At 50.8% G+C, this 24,918-nt stretch overlaps 1 protein-coding gene across 1 annotated transcript in view; it reads left to right on the top strand.

Moving 5' to 3' along the window:
* Window positions 1-16,461: 16,461 nt before the first annotated feature.
* Window positions 16,462-24,918, top strand: part of Pgf (placental growth factor) — a 10,314-nt gene continuing 1,857 nt past the window's right edge. The window contains exons 1-6 of the mRNA XM_028771911.1: window positions 16,462-16,527; window positions 17,623-17,662; window positions 21,683-21,879; window positions 22,079-22,158; window positions 24,001-24,030; window positions 24,118-24,177. Coding sequence (XP_028627744.1) covers window positions 16,462-16,527; window positions 17,623-17,662; window positions 21,683-21,879; window positions 22,079-22,158; window positions 24,001-24,030; window positions 24,118-24,177 — 473 coding nt within the window. The remainder of the gene's footprint in view (window positions 16,528-17,622; window positions 17,663-21,682; window positions 21,880-22,078; window positions 22,159-24,000; window positions 24,031-24,117; window positions 24,178-24,918) is intronic.

Genomic DNA, 24,918 nt, shown 5'->3' on the forward strand with positions numbered 1-24,918 from the left:
TAACTGGGTTTCCGCAACTAGAAATACCTCCAGAGAGCCTACTAACAAGGAACTGGTCACACTTCATACGCACGTCCTCTTGGTCCTTGGGGGAACCCGAAACACACACCAAATGAAATTAGAGTGGGGGTGGCAAAGAGCCAGGGACCCATCTTAGGGATTGTCCCTGAGGATGCCTGACCACACAGGAAAGGATGTGAGACGGAAGCCCATGGTCAGGGACTCCTGCTGGACCACACAGGCAGCTTGGGGGTCTCACGTTGGAGATGGCTGGTAGAGCTGGGTCTACAGGGCCTTCTCTTTGCCACTGAGCTTTGGAAGGATCACCTGGTGAGGTAGGAGCAGTTAAGAATGTGAACATTGGCATCAAACACTGAGGCTGTCCCTCACAGACTCTATGACTTAGAGCAAGTGCTTTCTTCCACCTATCCAGGCCTTTTCTCATCCAGTCAATGAGCCACTATTGTACCTACTCCCTCATCCTCCAGCGTGTGTGGGTGTGTGTGCATGCATGCACGTGCAGCTGGAGGGACACACAGCATATATGCATGTGGTATATCTGTGAGAATGAATGCCAAGCATGGTGTGTATGCCCTAGGAGGCCAGAAGAAGCCATCAGATTTCCTGGAGCTGGAGTTACAAGCAGTTGTGAGCTTCCCAGCATGGGTGCTAGGAACTAAACTCAGGTCCTCTGGAAGAGCAACGAGGGCTCCTAACTGCTGAGATACCCCCTTCAACCACTCCAGCTTAGTTTTTGAGATGAGGTCTTCCACTGAACCTGGAGCTCACCAGTTCAGCTAGACTGACAGGCCAGCAAACCCCAGGAATCCACCTGTCTTCCCTTCTCTGGGGCTGGGATGGCAGGCAGGCACTACCATGCCCTGATTTTTCACATGAGTTCCGAAGCCTTCCAGTCTTCACAGCAAGCACTTCAGTGAGGGGACATCTTCTCAGCTCTGTATCTACTCTGTAAAAGACTTACTAGCAGAGGTCCTGGCCTCTGTAGGTTGCCATCTCCTGGTTGACACATTCTGGAGCTATTATTTTCTTGTTTGCCAGAGAGAGAAAACAATACACAGAGTTCGAGTGGACAGGTTAGATAATGGAAGACCCATGAGATAGGACACAGTAGATTTCAGGCCTGCCTCCCCCTTGAGCCTCTCCTGGCTCTGTTGCCCAGGAACTGGGGACCAACTCATGCTCAGCTGAGCAACAGGTGGCAGAGTTGGTGGGACACAGGTGCAGCTTTGCAGGAGATGGGGGAAGGGTGTGACCCCCTCCTGTTTCCTCCCCATGCTGCTTACCCCAGCTGTGTGGCGGGGAGGAGGGGACAGGCTGCAAACACAGCCACGTGCAGTTAGAGGGCTGAGTAAGCGCCTCACTTCCTCCTGTCCCGCCCCCCCCAGGCCCCCCCCCCCGCCCCCCTTCGCGCAACTGTGGCCAGTGAGTGGTTCACAAAGCTTGTCCGGGCAGGCACTCTGAAAAGCGGAGGGCCATTTCCCTGAATTGTCCTGGCTGCCTGCTCCCCCAGCACACCTGGTTGGTCTGCTTGCTGGCCTGGGGAACCACAGGGTGCCCTGCCTGGGTGGCGGCAGGCACCCAGACCTTGCCAAACCAGGAGGTGTGGCCTTGGCTGGGCACTTGTGCTGGAGCCTAGACTCTGCACGAGGCTCAGTCTGAGTTTTGGCTCTCGCTCCTTGTGCTCCAGCCAGACGGCAACACTAGTGTCCTCTAACTGCCAAGCTGTGTACCAAGGCTGGGCGTGGCTCTCCTCCCTGGCAGCACCTCTTGCTCTCTTGGTGGGCTTGCAGTGGATGCACAGCCTGGAGCGGTGAAATGGCTAGTGATTACATAGAGAAATGTCAACCTCATGAGTCGAGAGCCAGCACCAGAGAGTTGGTGGCCCAGCACCAGCTCCGAGGTAAGGCTCTCCTGTATCTGCTGGGTAAAGATATCAGAGTACCCGGGCCACGCATTGTGGAAAGCTGCAGAAAGGTAAACTGAGACCTTTTTCCCCAATAACACTAGAACAGAACTAGGGTCTTAGGACCGTTGCATGTGTTGGCAAACACTCTGCCACCTGAACTATATCCCTACCCCCCCCTTTTTCCAAAACTTTTTCCAAAAAATCTACTTTTAAGAATTGAAGGGGGGAGGGGTAAGATGCAGCTCAGCTGGCACAATGTATACCTAACAATGTGTGCTGGGTTCAAGCATAAAACTGAATGTGGTACTACATGCTTGTAACTACATCACTCGGGATATAGAAGCAGGAGGGTCAGAGGTTCAAAGCCAGCCTGGGCTACATGAGATCCTGCTCTGAAAAGAAAATAAACAAACAAAATTTCCCACAGCTCATCTGTGGGAAAGACTTGAAAAGATACATTTTAATCATACAGTGTACATCCTGAGTGCGTAGCCACAAAAATGAAACAGTGACACGCTTCAACATTAATGTGAACAAGAATTGCCCCAGACATCTTATTAAAATTCAGGTTCTGATTCGAAAGCCCTGTGAGACATTTGTGTGTGTGTGTGTGTGTGTATGTATGTATCTCTGTGTATATGTGTGTGTGTATATCAGTGTGTGTTATATGTGTGTGTTATTTGTATGTGTGTTATATGTATATGAGTGTATATATCTGTGTGTGTGTTATATGTGTGTGTGAAGTGAGGAGAGACCACAGGAGGACTTTGAGAGGGAGAGACACAGGAGGACTTTGAGTGTCTTGCTTTATCACTCTCTGTCATATTCCTTGGATTAGGGCTTCTCACAAACCTGGAGCTAGGCTGGCAGCTGGAAAACCCTCCTGTTTCTGGCCCTCACAGTGAAGTAGTTACAGGCCCATGTGTGGCTATCCCTGATTTAAAAAAAAATGTTTTTAACTTAATGATTTATCTATTTTCATGTTTCTGTGTATGAGTGTTTGCCTACATTATGTATACACGTTGTATGTAATGTGTGACCAGCAGAGGGAGTCAGATCTCTTGGAACTGGAGTTATAAACGGTTGTGAGCCACCTTGTGGATGCTGCGAACAGAACCCAGGACTTCTACAAGAGCAGCAAGAGCTCCTAACCACTGAGCCATCCCTCTAAGGCTTCGACTCCTCCAACCATTCTCTGATCTGCAAAGCTGTACTGCCTTCACTGCTAATAAGAAGAGACATTACAAAATAATGACCCTTTTCATTTATTTATTTATTATTCATTTATTTATTTTATATGTGTGATTGTTTTGCCTTCATGTGTGTATGTGTAGCCCATGTGTGCCTGGTACCCACAGAGACCAAAAGAGGGTGTCAGATCCTCTGGAACTGGAGGTACAGACAGTTGTGAGCCACCATGTGGGTACTGGAAACTGAACCTGGATCTTCTGTAAGAGTAACAAGTGCTCTTAACATCTGAGCCATCTCTGGAGAGATGGCTTTTTTTTTTAAAGATTTATTTATTTATTTTATTTATGAGTACACTGTAGCTGTCTTCAGACACGCCAGAAGAGGGTATCCAATCTCATTATGGATGGTTGTGAGCCACCATGTGGTTGCTGGGATTTGAACTCAGGACCTCTGGAAGAGCAGTCAGTGCTCTTAACCGCTGAGCCAGAGAGATGGCTTTTGACCTTTTTTTTCCTTTCATTTTTCTTTTCTTTCCTCTTCCTCCATCACCACCGTCCCCTCTTCCTCCTCCTTTTTTGTGACAGTTAATACTCCTGATTTCATTGTCTTCATGACTAGAACTGATCACTCCGCTCTGTCTCTGCCTGTCACCTCCCAGCATGCTCTTCGGTCTGAGGTTGGCTCCACACACTCAAGCTTCAGCAGACCTTCTCTGTCGTCTTAATCTTTTTGTAGAAAATAGACTTCTGTTGGCCACCACATCAACTCTGTTCCCTGTCAGAAGGCTACTCTCCTTGGTGGACAGAGAATCCTTGATTTTCTTGTACCGTGTCACTTTGTGGGGTCGGTACATACCACGTTTCTTGCAGAAAGGCTGGTAGGTCTTAGGAACATTCACCATGTTTTCAAGAGTGGTATCAGCACAGAAAGATGCCCCACCACTTTGAGGCAGAATCTTAGAGTAGCGCAGAGCAACTGTGTAGATAAAGATGAGCTTGTGCTTGGAGCCTCCTGCCTCCACCTCCCAAGAACTGGGTTCCAGGTACACGTATCATGACCAGGTTTGTGAGGTGCTAAGGATGGAACCCAGGGCTTCTTGCATGCTAGGTAAATGCTCTCCCCTTGAGCCCCCACAAATGTGTTTAAATGAAAAAAAAAAGTTGCAAAGCAATGTTTCCATTTTATAAGGAAAACATATGCAAACAATGTTTTCTTGCATATATATATGTGTGTGTGTGTGTGTATGTATATACATATATTTACACACACATACATTTTTTTCTATAGCCCTGGATGTCCTAAAATTCTCTTTATAGACCAAGCCAGCCTCAAACTCACAGAGATCTGCCTGCCTCTGCCTCCTGAGTGCTGGGATTAAAGGTGTGTGTGAACACTGCCTTGCTTATTTTTAAAGTTTTCAAAGATGTATTTTATGTGTATGAGTGCTTTGCCTGCAAATACGTATGTATGCCTGGTGCCCTTGGAAGCCAGAAGAGGGCACTAGAGTCCCTGGAACTGGAGCTGTGGATGGCTGTGAACCACTATATGATTACTGGGAACTGAACCCAGGTCCTCCGTCAGATCAACAGTACTCACCTTTGAGACATCTCTCCTGCCACCTATAATATAACAGTCGGCATTTGCTGGGGGATAAGTTTGTGGTTTAAAAACTTTTATTCTTCATGCTAAATTTTGTACTTTCTGTAATAAATATTTATTAATTATTATTTAGGGGTGTTATGGCTTTTGTTATTGTTGTTTGGTTGGTTTTTACAGACAGGGTTTCTCTGTGTAGTCCTGGCTATCTTTGAACTGGCTCTGTAGACCAGGCTAGCTTGGAACTCACAGAGCTCTACCTGCCTTGGCCTCCCAAGTTCTGGGATTAAAGGCATAGATGGTCACTGCCGGCTATATTAATTGTTTAATTAAGATGAGGTTTATATTATACTACTGGGCCACACATCCACGTGAATGTTCATGACATGCCCCTGATCTTCAGAACTATGAGCCAAAATCAACTTCTTCCCTTTGCCAATCAATCATCCGATCTTGTGTCTTCTGAAACAGCAAGTGGGAATAAATGAGCCGGGAGCAGAGGGTCAGTTTAGCTGGACTCACAGACTTCCATAACACCGAATCACACGTGAGAAAGCTGACCCTTTTCAGTCCTCTCCCGGCCTTCTAATGGGCTAGCCTCTAATACCTCTCTAAGTCTTGTCAAGTTTTCTTTCACAAAGAGAACAGGCCTCAGGCTGGGTGTCTTCACCAGGACAGCTAGTCATAATTTAGTTGATTGGTACACACAGCTTTCTACTTAAGATAACGATACAATGTTATTTAAAAAAAAAAAAAAACTTTTCCCAAGGGCTGGAGAGACAATGGCTCAGCAGTTAAGAGTACTGATTGCTCTTCCAGAGGTCCTGAGTTCAACTCCCAGCAACCATATGGTGGCTCACAACCATCGGTAATGCGAACTGATGCCCTCTTCTGGTGTGTCTGAAGACAGTGACAGTGTACTCACATACATAAAATAAATAAACCTTTAAAAAAAAAAACTTGAAAAAAATTTCAACTTGGAAGGGCTAAAAGACAAATTAAACCTTTGTGGTGGTGCCTACCTATGATCTCAGCACTCAAGATGGCTGTGAGTTCAAGCCCAGCCTAGGTGACATAGCAAGTTCCAGTCTATCCTGGACCACAGAGGGAGAACTTTTCTTAAAAAAACAAAAACAGAAAAAGAATGACAGAGGATGAGGAGATGGCTCAGTGGGCAAGAGTGCTTGCCATGCAAGCAAGAGGACCTGAGTTCAAATCCCTAATACTGACGTAAAAGCTGGCATGGCTAGGAATGCTTACAACCCCAGCATTGTGGTGGAGACACATGGATCCTGGGCGCTTACTGGCCAACTAGCTTAGTAAAAATTGTGAGTTTGAGATCCACTAAGAGGCCCTGTCTCAAAAAAAAACAAGGTGAGGCCGGGCAGTGGTGGCGCACGCCTTTAATCCCAGCACTTGGGAGGCAGAGGCAGGCGGATTTCTGAGTTCTAGAGTTCAAGGCTAGCCTGGTCTACAGAGTGACTTCCAGGACAGCCAGGGCTACACAGAGAAACCCTGTCTCGAAAAACAAAAACAAAAACAAAAAACAAAAACAAAAAAAAGAGATAGGGTCATAGTGGAAGATACCAGATATATTTTTCTAGTCTTAGCATATATGCACATGGTGTCAGCACTCATGCATGCACACACATAAAGAAAAGAAAAGAAAGAAAGGAAGGAAGGAAGGAAGGAAGGAAGGAAGGAAGGAAGGAAGGAAGGAAGGAAGAAAGAGAGAGAGAGAAAGAGAGAAAAAAGAAAGAAAAGGAGGAAGGAAGGAAAGAAACAAAGGAAGAATTAAATGTGGAAAATGCAGGTTCTCCAATTCTGTCTAGGACCTGGGACCTCCTGGCAGAAGCCACCAGCTGGGACTTTAGACACCACCATCTTTGGTCCTGGGACTCCCAGGGATGTCTAGTTTAGAAACCCCAGTCTTTAGAGTCATCTGATTAGGATCCCAGTTCGAGCTTTTACTGACTGGGTAACTCAAGGCAAGTTGCTTATTTTGTATGTGACATATTTTCCTCGTGGCTAAAACAGAGCTGATGTCAACCTCTAGAGCTTCCTGGGAGACTTGAATGAGATCACACGTACACACAGACATACACAGGGCCTGCCACGTAGCGTACAGTGAACGTGGATTCCTGGGAATTCCTCAGGTTCCTGAAGAGATGAGGAAGTGACTGGAATGTGAGGTGTCGTCTCCAGGGTGCGAGTCATCATTTGGGGAAAACACTCTCTGAGACATTCTTTACGTGAGCCCAAGGCTGAATGGTTGAGGAGTATCACAGATGTCCGCTTCCAAACCAACTTGGCCTCCTAGTCATACCTCATTACACCAAAGTGGGTTCCAGAGCTGTTCCCAGGGGTCTCCTGGGCTGCAGACTCCAGGCCCCACTCTTCGAGATGAGGGAGGCTAGAGGCAGAAAGGACCTTGGAGGGAGCAGCCAAGTGTTCCTTGACTCAGAAGAGTCTGGGGCCTGAGGAGCCAGCTGGAGGTCCACTGTCTGTCTGCTGAAGGATCTGCTAGACTTTCTGGCTCCTCTACCCCTGGGAATCCAAGGATAAGAGGCACTAATCTGTCCCCCCTTTGCACCTAGTGCCTACACCAGTTGCCTTCATTTGCTCTCTGGGTGGAGATGAAGGCTGGGAAGCGAGGGATTCATCTGGGAGGGCTGGTCCAGCACAGCTGGGCCCCAATATCTGTATCCTTAACAGTGAGTGGCCTCTCCATTCCAGCTTCCAGCCGGGAGGGGATGGGACAGCCCCGTTCCTCCCAGGAGACTGCAATATGACTCATTCCCCAGGATAAGCCAAAGGCAAATCCAGCCTTTTTCCTGTAAAACTCATAGAGAACAAAGGAGTTCATCGTCCCACCTTGGAGAGGCAAATGTGAAACAGAATGTTTTAATAGAAAACCACAACATAATACCAGCTTCAACAACATTGAAGTTTATTGCCCTTTTAATATAAATTAACTCTGGACGGAAGTCGAGCAAGAAAAGTATGAAAACTTCATGATATTTTGGGGTAATCCTACTTTGTCTGCAACTCATGGTCCAAGATGACTGCAATAGCTCCTACTAGCATACTCAAGTGTCAGGCAAAACTTGGCAGAAACTTTAGGATACTTTCAAGAGGTTAAATCTAACTCTGCCACATCCAACTATAACCCTAAGAAGACCTAACAAGTAGAGGACAGCTAGGACTAGGCCACAGCTGCCTCCAAAGACAGCTGAGATGTGAAATCCTTTACCCAAGAGACATTGGGACTAAGCCTATGTTTAGGCTAAGACCTCTGCTCCCAGGTGCTTCTTCAAATGGGACATATGGTCACGCCACGCTATTCCTCTGCTCAAGAACCAGAGAATCTCAACATGGTTTTCAAGTTCCTCGAAACAAGGCCCTGATTTCCCTTCCAGCCTCATGTCCATGCACAGTTCACCCTCCCTGACTTCCGTGCATACTCTCTAGCTCCTGCACAGATGACCACATCCCTCAAACAGCCCACACCTTGTCAGCCTACCCTTCTTGATCAATCCACTCTTCTGCTTCTAGTTCATCCTGGTCCATTCTGTAGAGTGCTAACAACACATTGTCTTCACCATAGTAAAACCTTTCTCCACCTGTTTTGTCTGCTCTGTGGATCTTCTCTATCTTCTGGAAGTTTCTAGAACATTCTGGAACATTCTATCCTTCTTTCTTTCCTTTCTCTTCCTCCCTCCCTCCTTCACTCCTTCTCTCCCTTCTTTCCCCCTCTTTCTTTCAGACAGGGGTTCATATAACCCAAGCTGGCCTCAAATTTGCAATGTAGCTAAGGATGATCTTGAACCTGATCCCTCTGCCTCCACCTTCTGAGTCCAGGGACTACAAACGTGCACCACACCTAGTTTATGTATCAATAACATGTACTCTTCCAAGTGAGTTACACCCCAACCCTAGAACATTCTTTTACATCACCAAGTTGCTTCAGAGTCAGGTATTTGGAAGGTGTGGGGCTGGTCATTGCTGGAACCAGGGATCTGTATCAGAAGCCTTGGAGACTTAGTGTCTTTGAAGGCAACAATAAGTTTCTTGCTCTGAACTGGAAGCCCCTTGATCACCATTATTATGTTGGCTTCACCATCTGTCAGGAGCTGAGTGGAGAATGTTATCTTGTAGGAGATCCAGCCCACCCATTTGACAGCTTAGATCATCCGGAGGAATGGGCACAGGTTCAGAACAAGATCAAGGGACCCCCTGATCACCCTGTTTTTAAAGGACAGACAACTGGCCGGGGCTGATGACCTAAGGAGTGATGTTTCATTCAGTCACTGAGGCTGTACCAATGACTTGCCTAAATCTGCCTAACTTCCCGGCCTCTTGAAGGCCTGGGACTCTTGGGATCAGCAAACTCTGGTTTTTCCTCAGAGTCAAATGCCTCATTCCGCTGGCTCTGAGCAGCCATTTGGACTGGCCTTTGGCCCAGTGCTCTTGAGACAAGAGCCTGCTCTCCCTTCCCTGCAGGTGAGTTGCTCATGGAGACTCTGAGTTTTACCCCACCGAGGTATTTTGCTACCTGAAGACATGTCTGGAATGCCCAGACCTCCTTCCTGGGGAAGGTTAAGGCCCTGGGCCTCCATCCCCTAGCTTCCAGAGACTCTTACAACAGAAGGAGTCATCTTCTCTGGGGGAAAGGTAATCAGAAGTACTAAGCTGGGGAGATTTGGATTAATTTCATTTCCCCCATCTTTATGTGTGTGTGCAGAGTCAGAGGACAACTCGTAAGAGGTGGTTCTCTCCTTCTACCACGTGCATCTGAGGACCAAATTCAGGTAGTCAAGCTTGGCAGCAAGGCCCTCGACAGGCATCATCTTGAAGCCCAACATTTGTTTATTTATTTATGTATTTATTTTATTTTATTTTATTTTATTTTATTTTATTTTATTTTATTTTATTTTATTTTATTTTATTTTATTTTTTGGTTTTTCGAGACAGGGTTTCTCTGTGTAGCCCTGGCTGTCCTGGAACTCACTCTGTAGACCAGTCTGGCCTCGAACTCAGAAATCCACCTGCCTCTGCCTCCCAAGTGCTGGGATTAAAGGCGTGCGTCACCACTGCCCAGCTTCTTTCTTTTTTTGAGACAGAATCTCACTCTGTAGTTTAGAGTGGCCTCAAACTCACAGTTCTCCTGCTTTGGTCTCCCAGGGTATGTGCCACTATATCTGTCCAAGATGGAATCCTTAGTTGATGCCAGGGCTGCGTCTGCCTCCTTACCTGCTCATCAAAGAGAAGGGATCTAGGTACCTCCCTTTACTTCACTCTTCCTCAAGTCCTTGCTCCATAGAGAGAGATGCCCTCAACCCTTGACAGTGAAGGAGTAGCCCAGAAGCCTGAGGATAGCCCTGCCAACTCAGCACCCACAAGGGGCTGCTAGACCTTGGCGGGAAGAAGCCGGCTGGCCTCCACCCTCCTACAGCAACAGTCACGACAGCCGAAGTCACTAAACTGTGCCAGCTTCTGCTTTCCTAGTTAAGCCACATTGCCAGTTTCTGAGAAGAGAGAGAGAACATGTGAGAGAACGAGAGAGAGAGAGAGAGAGAGAGAGAGAGAGAGAGAGAGAGGGAGATCAGGAAAGGGGAAGAGTGAAAGAGCAAGAGAGCGTGAGAATAAGAGTGAACAAGTGAGAGATGGAGAAAGAGTAAGAGAGAGAAACATACAGGCAGAGAGGGGGGAACACACAGGCTGAGAGAGAGAGAGAGAGAGAGAGAGAGAGAGAGAGAGAGAGAGAGAGAAAAGACTTATCCAAGTTTATATATCTCAAAAAGAGTAGACTCTTGATCCTTGCCCACCTTGCCCTTGCCCTTGGCTGGACATCGCCCTTCCCCCTCACCTCCACTCTTGCTGGCTGTGGAGCCTGCGTGACTTACTTAACTTCTCTAAACCTCCCTTTTCTTTTTTGAAACGTACAGACAATAATTCTTCCCTGGAAGGTGGGAGGTTTCTACATACTGCATGTGTAAAACCCAGCGAGCACGGAGGCTAGCCATCACCCGCCAGCAGCATCCTTCGGGCCTCCCAGCAGGGTAGCGGTGAGAGGATAAAGGGGTGACCTGCTGTCCCCATCAGAAGACTGAGTTACAGAGCCATCCAGCTGTCATCCAAAGGCGGGACAGCATCAGGTTCTCCTCAGGCTCCGTTCCACATCACAGCTGATTAGTTACAGAGACCTTGCCCTCCTCATGTGTCACTGACAATACGGAGAAAGAGGTGATTGTTCCTCAGGGGGAAGGTCTCTGGGCCCCTCTCTCCCACATCGCTAAGAGCCAACAAGGAGATTGGAGAGGGCGGAAGAGGAAGGGGAAAAGGGCAGACGCAGGAAATGAGCATGTGGTGGGTCCCAGGCAGGTAGACAGATCAGCTGTGGGTCCACACTCGTGCTCAGCAGACAGACAGGGGTCCCAGGCTCAAAACAACCCAGAACGAGGTTAGCAGGAAAGGAATAGTTCTGAGCATCTGCTCCAGATCCCGGTTCCTCGACAGCAGCTTCCAGCTGCGGAGGGCCCGCTTCTCTCCCCCCCCCCCCCGCCCCACTGCTGGATAGATATAACTCAGCAGGTGCCTGGCCTCTGGGTCTCACCAGAGCTTTCCACATCTCTGGCTGGAATCCAAATGCCTTCCTTCAAAGCAACCAGGGTGGGCTAGCGTACCAGATCTCTAGCTTTCAGTAAAGCTGACTGTCTCGAGTGGAGCGTGGAAGAGTCTAGAAGGAATCTGCATCCAGGGACTATCTGGACACATGATCCTGGCAGACACCTCCAGAGCCTCCTCATGGCCTGGCTGGTCCGTGACTTTACTAGGCCCTCCACTAAAGCACAGGGCCAACCGTGCACACAGTCCCCCTTTGTCACCGCTCTTAGCACAGCTGAGACCAGCTGGCATTTCCACAAAGGGCTTTACTAAACACCAAGGAAGAACAAAAGGAAAATAATTACAGAAAACATGAAAAACCCAGACCCAGCTGCCAAGTTCCCAAAATACAGGGTACCATTCCTTTGGTGACAGCACATCGCCCAAGAGGCCTGGGACAAGGCGTCAGGCACTTGGCCTGGTTCTCCTTGTTCCCAGCCCTGTGGTGGGTGCCATCTTGCTTCCCTCCCTGGGAACCCTTTGGTCACCCATGGGTTCTTCTCTGCCCCGGCTCTCATTGAACCCCACCTCAAGCCTCCCTCTGGACTTTGGGCTCTGGATAAAGTCAGGAGCTTTGTCCTCTAGAGGCAAGCAAGTCTGTGGTGACCAGCACAGGACATGATTGCACAGTAGTAACGGGAGATGACCCACCCACACTGGCCCACGCTCCAGAGACATCTACCCACAGCGTGGCATCCTGAGTGTAGAAGCTGATTCCTTAGCTGACTTGAGACATCTTCCCTGTGGGGAAAGGAGGAACCTCGGAGGGCTGGGCTGGCCCATATGAATCTTGATTAAGCCCCTACTAAGTGCTCTACTCCTGAGCAAGGTGCTGGACACAGACCTACAAGAGACAGTATTTGCTCTTTCTTATACATCTTATGTTCTTTGAGGCAAGCAGATATTTAACAGGGCAGTGGTGTTGGGTATCACTATGGAGAGGCAGCCCAGATACTGTGGGAACCTGAACGAGGGAAGCTATACAATAGTGCTTTGGGATAGGCCTCAGGAAAATGGCTCTGGGTTAGAGCTGGGGGAACAAGAGCAGGAGGAAATGGTGTCTTTCTCAGGGCTGCCATGTCACCTCTGAGGAAGTGTCACCTACGAAGGAAGCTATAGATGGTGCTTGGGATAAGCCTCAGGAAAAGCTCTGGGCTAGCCCAGGGGGCCCAAGAGCAGAAAAACAAGGCGTGTTTCCAGGGCCGTCATGACACATCACCAGAGTCAGGAGCTGAACTGTCACTACAGGGAAAGAGAGGTCACAGAAGGGAAAAGTTCATAGAGTTATGACATTAGGAAGGCTAGAATCACACGCCTTTAATCTCAGCACTTGGGAGGCAGAGGCAGGGGGATTTCTGAGTTTGAGGCCAGCATGGTCTACAGAGTGAGTTCCAGGACAGCCAGGACTACACAGAGAAACCCTGTCTCGAAAAACCAAACAAAAAAAAAAAAAAAAAAGGAAGGTTAGAAACAAGTCAGAGGGGTGCTTGTTCGAGACAGTGCCTCACTGTGTAGCCCGGATGGCTTCAACTTGCCATCCCCCTGCCTCAGTGTACCTAGGGTTGGAATGAAAAGCCAACACTACCAACTCTAGCTGAATCAGAAAGTCTTGTGTCAAAGTGGAGGTGGGGTTAGGGACAGGCATTTCGGAGGAAGACTATGATGAGGAAGTCTGTGATGGAGGAACCAGGGGCTGACCTGTATAGCTCAGGGAATCCATACTGCCTCACCGCAAATGTTAACACACACTTGCCCAGCACCCTGGGAAGGTTAGCTCCTCAGACCAGGGCCTTCCCCTTCCCACACATGAACTGTCTGCAGAACCATCAGGACAAGGTAAGGGGTGGGAGTAATTAAAACCTACATCATGGGATTGTGGGCAGAATTCAATGAGTTAAGGTGTTGAAAGCACAGGCTGCTGCTTGGCATATTATAGGTATTCAACAAATACCATTTCTCTCTTAAAACAACACCAGACATATTGATAAGCAGCTAAGGGCTGAACTGGGAATATGGACTGTGGCATCCTTTTAGCAGGTGAATCTATTCAGAGGATCTCAGTGACAGTGGATGGCCAGGATTGTGTGGAGAACCGATGGAATGGGTTGAGAGAGAATGGTTGTGTGCACGCGCATGTGCTTTAGTGTAAACAAATCCCTCTATCCACTGGTTCTTCCCAAACTGGCAGAAGACAGAGTCTTTTATTTTCCTTTGTCTTGTTTGTGCTCTGAAAGATTCTGGTCTATAACTGCAAGATTTCTAGTTTTCTAATAGAAATCCAAAATTAGCTTTCTCTCTCTCTCTCTCTCTCTCTCTCTCTCTCTCTCTCTCCACACACACACACACACACACACACACACACACATACACACACACAGAGGGGGGGAGGGGGGCCTTTATAGTCTTGCATGACCCTCTTGAGTAAAGAATTGTCACCTTTCCTGCTTTGCAGATGAAAAGGTGGACTCAGAAAATGAACGTCACAGCCTGAAGTTAGCTACTTGCCTGTCCAGAAGGAGGGCCTCAGTACACAGGAACAGAGACATCAATTCACCCATCCTGAAGGAGATGAGCTATTCTCATGCCATGGTGGTTTTCCTGGCTTCCACCACCTTATCCGCCTTAGCAAATTCATTTCACGAACCAAAACACATGGGTCTGAAATTTAGGGACAAGAGACTGAGAGGCACTGGTGGGGAACCCAGATGTTACCCAAGGGGTTAAGTTCATGCAGGGGAAGAGGAGTGCTTGAGCAACTGCAGTCATCTGTGCACGTGGACATGTGGTGGGGTCATCTGTACTGAATCCCCTAGTGTTTGGGGCAGAGCCTCCAGCACAGGAGAGCCAAAGTAAGATGTCAGATGAACTAACAGATGAACAAATGCACACACACAGTATGTACACATTCATCTTCAGGAACAATTATCGGCAAATACGCCCAATCCATGAGTGTTCAAGGTACTCAGTTTACACAAGTATATGTTACACAGATAATTAAGAATACACACCTGGGCTGGTGATGTGGACCTACGGATAAGGACACTTGTCCAAACCTGACAACCTGGGTTTGATCTCAGGAGCCCACATGGTAGAAGGAGAGAGCCAACATCAGAAGGTAATGTTCTCTGGCCACTCCCATCCACATGTGCACCATAGCAACACGCAAAATAAAATAAATATAAAAAAATGTTTAAAGTGAATATACTTGTGCCCACATACACAAATCCATCTGGGAACAGTCACACTTCAATGCCCATGTGTACACAAGATGCTGTGAGCACATGTATAGCCTGACTGTCCAGAGCATCCTTGGGTCTGCTCGCCCTCATCCACGTGCACAGTGACCCCGCACCATGCTCTGGAGCCAGGGAGACAATCTGTCTACTGTACGATCCCCAGCATGTTGGAGCCCGTCAGAATGTTTTTTTGCAGCCTCCGCTTAGCTGGCCAGTGACTGGCCCCTGGCTCCTGGACCTGCAGGCTCAGGGCCTACCAGACAGAGAGGCAGCATCTCTGGCAGCCCCTTGTGGGTGGGCAGCAGGCCACAGACACAGAGGTCACTGGGGGTGAGAGCCAGGACTGCCCTGGCCTCCCTGCCTCTGAATGGAATGTGATCCAAGAGCCACCTCCCAGACCCATCTCCTCCCCCACAGCCACCCACCAGCTTCTGACTCTGAACGCTGCCAGGTTTTTGCAGCCAGCCCACAGGCTGATCGCAGAGGTTTGTTAGAGTGGTAGGAGATGAGGAACAACGCAGGAGCAAAGGAGGGTACCACAAAAACACACACACAGTCACACACACACAATCACACAAGTACACAGAGATACCCAAAGATCCGGATCTGTGACACACAGTGTAATACGTGGGCACATTCAGTAGGTGACATATACACACAACTTCATAGTTACACACAAATGCCGGTGCAGACACCACCTCCCCTCAGCACATGTCCACTGCTCTAGAACACTTCCTTTTCTGCTTGGGCTCAGGAGGCGATGTCGGGTTAGTCCATTCCCTACCTCTAATAGGCTGTCCTGGCCTGACAGGAGGAAGTGGTGGTGGACCTGGGTCTAGCCAGGTGCCCCGGGGTGTTTCTTGTGTGCCACCCACAGCTGGGCTGCCCTGTGCCTGCTTACCAGGTCAGATAGTAGATGGAATCGAGGGACGGTTCTGGAGGCACGTAGCTTGTCTTCGTTCTCTGCCAGATCCCTGTCCACGCAGGCAGATGCCCGCGGGCACACACACACTTTCCTAGTGTGAATATGAACATTGTTCAGCATCTGCAGGTGGTGCCCTCTCACAGGATCGGGCTGTTAGTCTATAAAATGGGGTTAGCAATCCTTTCACCCCTCCTCCCAGGGTTGTGTAGGGATGGCACTAGTCACGAAGGGGCACAGCAAGATGCTACCTTCTTAGGACTGCAATCCCTGCAGAGATCACGAAAGTACCCAGTCATCTCCATGGCAAATGTTGGACGTCGGCACCTGGAGGTTCCAGAAGAGCCAGGTGCAACCTTGGCCGTCGCTGCGGGCTGACCCCGGGGCAAGCTAACGCCTAGCTCCGAGGGGCCTGGAGATCTAAGCGCGGGCAGCGCTCCTTCCGCGCCCTGCGGGGTCACGCGCACTCAGGTCTCACCGCCAGCCGGCTCTCAGCGCTCCCGGGCTGCTCCTGGGGCCTCGAGGCTCAGTGGGCGGGGCAGGCTGCAGCCCCGCCCCATGCACAGCCTTGAAAACCAGCGGCTGACTAGCTTCAGTTCGTAGGGAAGCTGCAGTCTGAGAAGGAAACTGCATCTTCAGACTTCTGCCTACCCACGAGAGGAGCTAGGGTCATCGGACGCCTAAGACCCTTTCACATCGTTCCGACTCGCCGGGGCACTCCTCACCAGTTTCCTCAGCCACAGCCCTACCTGTGAGCTCCGGACTTTTCCCGGCTTCCAGTGGATGCTCAGGCAGACTGCAGAGACCTAGGACAGCAGTGAGCGGGACACCCATCTCCTCTCCTCTGGTATCAGCGTCTCCCCCCAAGGGGACGAGCATGGTGATTGTGCTTTGAAGGACTCTGGCTCTGGATGTCTGAGAAGATGCTGGCCATGAAGCTGTTCACTTGCTTCTTGCAGGTTCTAGCTGGGTTGGCTGTGCATTCCCAGGTAAGGACCTGGCCTGGCTTCCTCTTGACCTTCTCATCCCATAGAAACAGGGGCTATGGTCTTAAATTACAGACTCACTTTAGAGAGCAGCTTCTGCTAGGATGCCCACATATTTCCCAGGGGCTGGGCTGGACCTTAGGGAGGGGACCTCTAGCTGGGCAGTCCCCAACTCCTGGGGGCTGTCTTAGTGGGGGCAGGGAAGCCACAGGGAATGAGGGAGGTTTCCTGTCTGGCCCCTGGAGTCCTAGTGGCTTTGCAAAAAAGCATCCATCCACTAATCCCAGTCAGTTCCCTGGCCCTGTGGTCAGGGTTGTGGCCCCATGACCAACCAGGCGCCCCCAGGACCTCTGACCTGGCCTAGTGGTGAAGGAGCTGACTAAAGAAGCTTGTGGTGAGGAGGTGAGGCCCTTCCCCCACCATTGCTCCAGATGAGCAGGGGGCTCTTGGGTGGGCTTCAGATATGACAAGGGAGCCTGCCATGCCCTTTCCTCCTGGTAGGTGTCAGAAGGTCCTGAGTGCAGGGCCTGGGGAAGTGAGCAGGGCCCTTTTCCCAGGAGCTGGGTGAATCTGGCTGGGAGCCAGATTGGGCAGCAAAATCCTGACAAAGCCAATGCATTCCCTTCCTGCTGCACTGCCCGCTGCACTGCCCACTGGCCTGGGAGTCCTCAGCCCCAGCCCAGGAGTGGGTGGGTTGTACAGTCTCCTTGCCGAGCAGCCAGGCCATCAGCCTGCTCGCTGCAGTGTTAGCTCGAGGTGTAACGTTACTGGCAGGCAGCACCAGCTCATGGCGCCGCCTTCTCCAGCCCCTGAGCTCCCACCAGCTGATCACCTCCCCCTGGGCTCTGGCACCCAGCCAAGGCGGGCTGTAGTAGGCCCAGCAGGGCTGGCCTGGGGGCTGGGTAGAAGAGAGACCCCACAGGATTACAAGCACGTTGGAACACAAGAAGCCTCCTACCCTTTTCCAACTGAAGAAACTGAGGCCAGAGAGTCAGGTGGTTTTTTTTTTAGCAGAGGATGGGGAGGAGCTCAGGGTGGGTTCAAAGAGCCCCAAGAAGATGCTCCCTCCTCATGGCTCTACCTTTGTGTCTACCGCAGGGGGCCCTGTCTGCTGGGAACAACTCAACAGAAACGGAAGGTAAGCCAGCCAGGCCGGCTATGCAAGCTGAGCCCCTCTCTCCTTTCCTCATGAGCCCCAGCAGAGGAGAAGGGATTGGTCTGAAGGGTGGGGGGCAGGCCAGTAGCAAGCTGAGGGTCTGCAAGCTAGACATCCTGGCTGAAGCCCAAGAGTCCACCTCTTGTGACCCAGCAGCCTAGAGAGGTGCAGTCATGGGTCAGGGTCACCAAGCACAGAGAAAGCAGGACGCGATAGCTAGGGTTCATCCAACTGGCTCAGGGCCCCTGCCCAGCATGCTGTAAGGGTGCAGATGGAGTCTTGGTGGACAGGATTTGTGTTGAGTGCCAGAGGCCAGACTGGAGTCTAGGAGCTGGATATAGTAGGAAAGCAGTCAAGGGGCTTGGTCAGGACGGCGAGTCCTCCCTCGCCATTCCAACCCTGGTGGAGCTGTGCAGCGCTGACCAGGCCTTTCCATTGATTACAAACAGGCGGGCTCTGTCACACCCTCCCTCTCTGTCACACCCTCCCTCTCTGTCACACCCTCCCTGGCCCTTTCACTCTCTGCCCTGGGTTGTGTCAAGACATAATCTTCAAAGGGCAGTAGGACGTTTGCCAAGGAGACAGAGCGCGCCGAACTCAGGGAGCTGATGCCAGGTCCTTTCTCCTTCTCCCTTCCTGCCTCGCAGAGACATGGAGGATGGCCACATACCATAGCTGAGGCGTCCAACAGCACGGGAGAAAGGATATGCTTGTAGCAATGTCCTCATATACACAGATAATAGCTGGATCGCTTTCTTGGGCTGGGAACACCCTCTGCCGGCCTGCCCCCTTGTCTGTTCACCAGCCCCCTGGGAGCGGCTGGTCCTCTGCCTGCCTTCACATCTGAAGCCCAGACCACTGAATGGGTTAGAGAGGTAGCTGCCTCAACTTCAGGGACTTGCCCATTTTCTGAGCCCTCTGGAACTGGTACAGTGTTATGCTGAGGTCGTATCTCCCACCTCCACATGGTATTTATTCTTGAGGATTTTTGTATGTCGAGCAGGCACCAGCTTCCAAAGATGTCTCAGCCTCTGTTTCCTCATCTGTGAAATGGGGGAGCTTCGCTGAGTACTTGATATCAAAGACCCTTTCCCCAAGGTTGTGAGATTCCGAGTCCTTGGAAGAAACATGAATGTGTATACTTCCCAAGATCCTGGGTGAGAACACTTGGAGGTATAGATTCAAAGTGTAGGTCGGCTCACCTGTAATCCTAAAAAGCAAGTGGGCCTGCGTTGGGGCCAAGAAAATACTAGTTGTTAAAACCTGGCATTACCATCCCCTCCTGCTAACACCAGAGGCAGAGGCAGCGTGGTACACCAATTTTTTACCACTGTTGTCAGTTCCAGGGATGGGCATACTCTGTTACTTGACCTGACCATAGACTGTGAAGGAGGAAGGTCCCAGTGTGTCACAGACGATGTGTACCAGGCTTGGGGATGGGGGAGAGGGGAGGGCGAGTTTCAGAAATTGGTGAAAGCACTATGCACTCTTCAGTGTATCTGGCAGAGCCGCCATAGTCAGCCCCAGGCCTCCCGGCTGCACAGGAGCTGAGGAAGCATGAGGAAAGTGTCCCTTGTGGCAGGCTGGCTGGGTGCCTTGCAGTGAGGAGGACACCAGCTAGGCTCCGGCTGGTAGCCAGTGGCTACTGCAGAGGCCTTTCCAGCTTACCATCAGGATAAAACAGTGTTCTTCTTGGAGGAGTTTTTCCATTCTGGGTAGCATGCAGCTGAGAACAGATGACAGCTCACTCACAGGGCTACACAGGTAGCTGAGGAACCCATTCTGGCCCCTAAAGAGGCCCTCAGAGGAGGGACCAGTCCTAGCAGGAGCAGCCTCCCAGGCCTCTCACCACCCACTTCCTACCCAGAAGAGGTTTGGGGTTAGTGGGAGTTCTCTTTGGAACAACAGAGCACAACACTGTCCTAAAGAATACGTCCAGCGTCAGGGAAGAAAAGATCTCTCCGCTCCCTCTACCTGCCTTTATTTCTCCTGTACACCCAGACGGGGTACCTCCAGGGATGGACTTCCCTCTTTCCAGGCGTCACTTCCGCTCTTTCTCTGCATTACTAGGCGACTAAGAAACAGGTCTCAGGATTATGGGGGTCCTGGAATCCAAAATGTTTATATGATAGAATGTAGGATAGGATTTTGTTTGGGTGCTGGTGGGGGGCTAGGCCCCCTTCACTGCCTGCCCCTCCCTGGCTGCTGAGTTTTTTTTCTCTGATACTTGGTAGCTAACTGTTCCTCCTCCTTATTTCTGTTTCCACGGCAGAGATTAAATGCTAGTAGTGGTTTGATGTTCAAGAAGGCTTCAGACTAAACACGCAGCTCATGACACTGGCGAAAGGGAGGTGGCCTATGGCCTATGTCGCAAAGGCAGCCTTTCCCTGCCTGGCTTTTCCCACTTGTGTCTAGTAGCCTAGAAAAGTAATGTCAGAGGGTCCCCACATCCCTCTCCAGCCCCTCTCTGGTCTAGCCCAAGTACCCTCAAAGCAGAACAGGATAGGATAAAACACCAGATGTCTAGATAAGTATGGTTTATTGCCTCCGAGGCTGCTCCGCCAGCTCCACGTGGATGTACTACCTCTTGGGTATTTTCCACCAGTTTGCAGCCTTTCCCAAGGGCCCTTGCTATGTCTGAAGTTTATTTTTCTTCTGAGATTACCCAGAGACTCATATCCTCACAGGATCTGTGAGATGGACTTTGGCCCCCTCTGCCTCTGGGGAAGGACCATGGAAGTGAGGGTCTGCTAGGAAAGACCCTCTGTTAAGGTGAAAAGGCTTGTAGGTGGCCCAGGTCTCAAGTCTTCCCTGAGCTGAGGATGGCCATCAGATGTGGTACAGGCTGACCCAGGCATGGTCTCAAGGCTGACCAGGGCTGGGTTGCAGGGCACTGAATCACAGACAGTCTGTCAGGGCATAAGTGACCTTAGCAACCATCGATTCCCAGCCTGCTTCTCTCTCCCAAGCGCAGGAAACCGATATACCTGGAATGGCTAAGTGACCTCGCCAAGGTCATACAGCCAGTATAGGTACTGAAGCCAGATGGCCCAGCATCAGCTGCTCCCTGAGAGCCTGGGTTGGAACCCTGGTATGAGGCTACCCCATGAAAGAGGAGCACCTTTGGAGGGATTTCAGATCAGTCCCCCGGAGATATCACTACCACCACCAGGCCATCACAGGGGTCGGGAATGTTCCTGGTAATCCTGGGCCAACCGTCACCTCATCAGTCAGGAGTCACTTGGCCTATGTTTACTGAGGTCAGCTCTTGCTCTTCCAGAGCCTCACTTTGGCTCCAGTGGAGATAAGAAGCACCAGCAATGGAGGATGTGAGCCGGAGCCCCAAGCTATGCTCCAGAAAGGAGTGCTGCTTCCTGGGAGAATGGCCTGAGAAGGCTTCAGGGAGGAGTGGGGGCTGGGTATGTAGGCACATGGTTTCCCTTAGACCATGCAGATCAAGGTTCCAAAGCTGTGGTCAATACTGCTATGTCATGGCTTCTTAAAGCATGTTGGGACCCAATAGGCATGAGCCTGCACCATATGACTAAGCATGCCCTTAGCTGAAGGGGAGTTGTATCAAGTGGGATGGGACACAAGGAAGCCATAATGGGGTTGGGGCAGAGGCCAAGGGGAAGGCTAGCCCTTCCTGGTATACTTGAGAACTGTTTTCAGCAAGTTCCCCAAGGCCCAGGAAGCACTAGGTTAGGCTGGAGAAAGACCCAGAAACTTGAGGAGTGGCCACGGCATATTCGTCAAAGCTCCAAGGAAGACTTGGAACCAGTGAGAAAGACAAACTGAGAAGCTGGGACCTTGAGAGATTCTGAGCCCCGAAGAGCTAAGGGACCAGCAGCAGCTAAGGCATCCTAGAGTGATGGCAGCAATAGTTCAGAGCAGAGGGACCACAGATAGGGCCAGGGGAAGTGAACTTTGTGTGAACTGAACCCATGAGCCAAGTCTGGGACATCCCTGCTGACCTGACCTGACCCTTCTGTCTTCCCATAGTGGTGCCCTTCAATGAAGTGTGGGGCCGCAGCTACTGCCGGCCAATGCAGAAGCTTGTGTACATTGTGGATGAATACCCTGATGAGGTGTCTCACATATTCAGTCCATCGTGTGTCCTTCTGAGTCGCTGTGGTGGCTGCTGTGGTGACGAGGGTCTGCACTGTGTGCCGCTAAAGACGGCCAACATCACTATGCAGGTACGGACATTCTCTCTACATGCCACCGCCTGCCCATAGCCCACACCACATCCAGATGCCCGCAGAACCTCTAGAAATTACCCAGATAGGGACAGAGGCAGGTCAGGAGCCTACAATGAGAACCAAACTCCAAGCCAGGGTCTCAACTCTGAGTTCCTCACCGGCTCTTTACTGGCTATGAACTTTCTATTTCCCACAGATCTTGAAGATCCCCCCCAATCGGGGTCCACATTCCTATGCGGAGATGACATTTTCTCAGGATGTGCTCTGCGAATGCAGGTAAGTTCTGGGTGGGCAGCAGGGATGGACCCTTTGCGCTTTTAGCAGATCCTCGCCAGGCTCCTGGGGCAGAAGAGGAGGCTGGCAGCCTGTAGCAGGCTGCGTTTGTTTACCTAAGCAAGTGGTCCTGGGGAGATGCTTTTCCCTTAATACTCCCTAGGAGCCAGTTCATCCCGAGGAGCTGGCCCCAACAGCTGGAGTACAGCTGCCAAGATGTCACAGTAGAAAAATAAGTCTCTCCTAGACATGCAGAGCCCTGGTGCTTGTCACACAACTGCCGCAAGTCCTCGGAACTGGTGTCTATAGACGAGATATCACAAGCCTGTGCTTGATTCTGGACCAGGCTGCCTGCCCATGGTGGGGGGTGGGGTGGGGTGGGCAAACTGTACCGAGAAGACAGCATGAAACTCTCATAGAAGGAAAGGGATAAAGGGACATATAAAGGAGATACGGTAGTGTCTTTCGAGTTGCCGCACACTGCTAACTGCCCCTGGGAGCTCTGGTCAACCCTCAGCCTTACTGTCTGTTCTCTAGGCTCTTGGCACAACTGACTCTAGGAACAGCAGCCTGGCATGCCATCTAGAACAGGAGACATGAGATAGGTTTGATGCTTCTCTGTGTCACGGACAAGGCACCAGATTAGAGGTTTGGAGCCTAGACTGGATCTGGAAGAATAGCCACCTTCCACATGTGTTTATTCAATGCCCGCTGCATGCTACATACTGGCCTAAGTGCGTGGGATACAGTGGTGAGCAAGATAGCAAGGTCGTGCCATTTGTGGCCATCTTGTCCACATCACACAGATGAGGCAAGCCGGGCTCTGTGCAGTTCTGTGATTTGCTCCACTAGCCAGCGTGGAAGAGGGTTCTAGATTTGGACTTGGCCTGCCTCCCTCCTGCAACTGCGTCTCCCCCGCTGCCTTTCTTGGCAGTCACCATATTCTCCATAGCCACAGTTAGCTACACTGCCCAGCTCTGCCGGGGACTCTAGCTGCCCTCTTTGAACCTGAGCCCTGGCTCCCAGCCTTCTCCACTATTGCAGTATTAGAGGCCTTGACTCAACCTGTTCACTTCCAGCCAGACACCAGTAGCTCAGTCAGGACTCCCTCCTTGAGCCTCCTAGTGGCTGAATGGTGACCTTCACCTGCTAATCACCTTTACTCTGACTTGCCCATCTGCAGAGGTGCGACAGGGGAAAGTGGGCCAGCCCGGGGCAGCATACATTCAGGGCCCCTCCTATCTGGAACACTGTTCTTGGGAACTCCTGAAGAGATCTCATTCCAGCAGGCCAGGCAACAGGGACACCGTTCTTTTTACTTCTGGGCCAAGAGCCACGGCCCCAGAAGGCAGAGCTGGGACATGCCTGGAGACTGTGAAGCAGGATCCCTGCTGTTGCCACGGTGGGGCGGGGTTAAGCCCAGGCAGACAGCCTTAGCTGGTAGTCACCACTGCCCTGTCTACAATCTTGTTCATCATTTACTTTCTTGAGGCACTCCCAGAATGCACCCTGGGAAGGAACGAGGGAAGTGAACAGAGAAAAAGTAAAATAGCAGAAAGCAGAGTCAAAAGATCCCAGGTTTGATGCCAAGAGGCTAGGGCGAGCAGAAGCATGTGATGAAAAACCTCAGCGGGGAACTTCGACCTCTCTGGGGATTACCAGGACCTAGGATAGGGCAGGAGCGCAAGCACTGGGGCCCCTGCCACCGCTTCTTCACCAGCTCCGTGCTGCCCCCTAGTGGCGCTGGAGCAACCGCCTTAGCAGGACCTAGGAACTTTGGGTAAAGTGGGTGGTAGCAGGAAATATCCATTTACTGTTCTCCCCTGCATCTTTCTGTTTCCCTAGACCTATTCTGGAGACGACAAAGGCAGAAAGGTAAGTACTTGCTTGGGAGACTGTCGGACCTGCCACCCGCTGTCCTAGCGCGAGGAACCCTATGTTCTGATGCTTGGCTTATTGCAGGAGGAAAACCAAGGGGAAGCGGAAGAGAAGCAGAAATTCACAGACTGAGGAACCCCACCTGTGAGTGTACTGGGGATTCAGGACTAACACAAAGGCTGAGCCTGAGGGGTTGGGGGAGCTTCCCTGGCAGCAAGAGTCAGTGGTCAGAGAGGGGAGAGGCAAAGCTAGGCTGAGAGGTCCTGGGATGAGAATGGGGAATCCGTGTCTGTTAAGGTCTAAGGTACATCAAGGGACTTCAGTTCTTGTCCCTTATCTCTTTGTGGCCTTAGGCAAATCATTTTCCTTGTAAAAAGATGGGACTGGGAGTACACCAAGCAATGGGTAGTGCAGGCGTCCCCCATCACTGCTGTGTGCCAGGCACCTGGGTGACACCACATTCCCTGTTCTTCAGGGAATGCCTTCTGCAACATAGTTGGCCCCTTCTGGGCATCTCTGGGGCAGGTGCAGTGTGCCACTCTCAGTTCCCAGGCCAGGGTCTCTGTCATTGGAGCCCTTCAATCCTCTCCTCTCTGCCTTCCTCGCTCATCCTTGGTTCACCCTAGGGGCAGCAGGCTGGAGTCCCAGGTTACAGAGTTACAGTCTAGTAGGAAGAGAGGGATCAGGGAAGGGACACTCCCGCCTGGTAGCCGGAGCTAGCCAGAGCTGAATGTTCCACACACAGAGAGAGCAAGTGCCACTATGCCATCTCTCGGATATGGGTTTTCAGGGATCTTGTTCAGGTTTCTCTCAAAAGAATTTCAATAGCTCATATGCCTCTTGCTTAATTTTAGGTTGGCCTTGAACATTTGCAGGGAGGAGGGG

Source organism: Grammomys surdaster, unplaced genomic scaffold (assembly GCF_004785775.1).
Source record: "Grammomys surdaster isolate TR1022 unplaced genomic scaffold, NIH_TR_1.0 210, whole genome shotgun sequence".
Classification (NCBI taxonomy): domain Eukaryota; kingdom Metazoa; phylum Chordata; class Mammalia; order Rodentia; family Muridae; genus Grammomys; species Grammomys surdaster.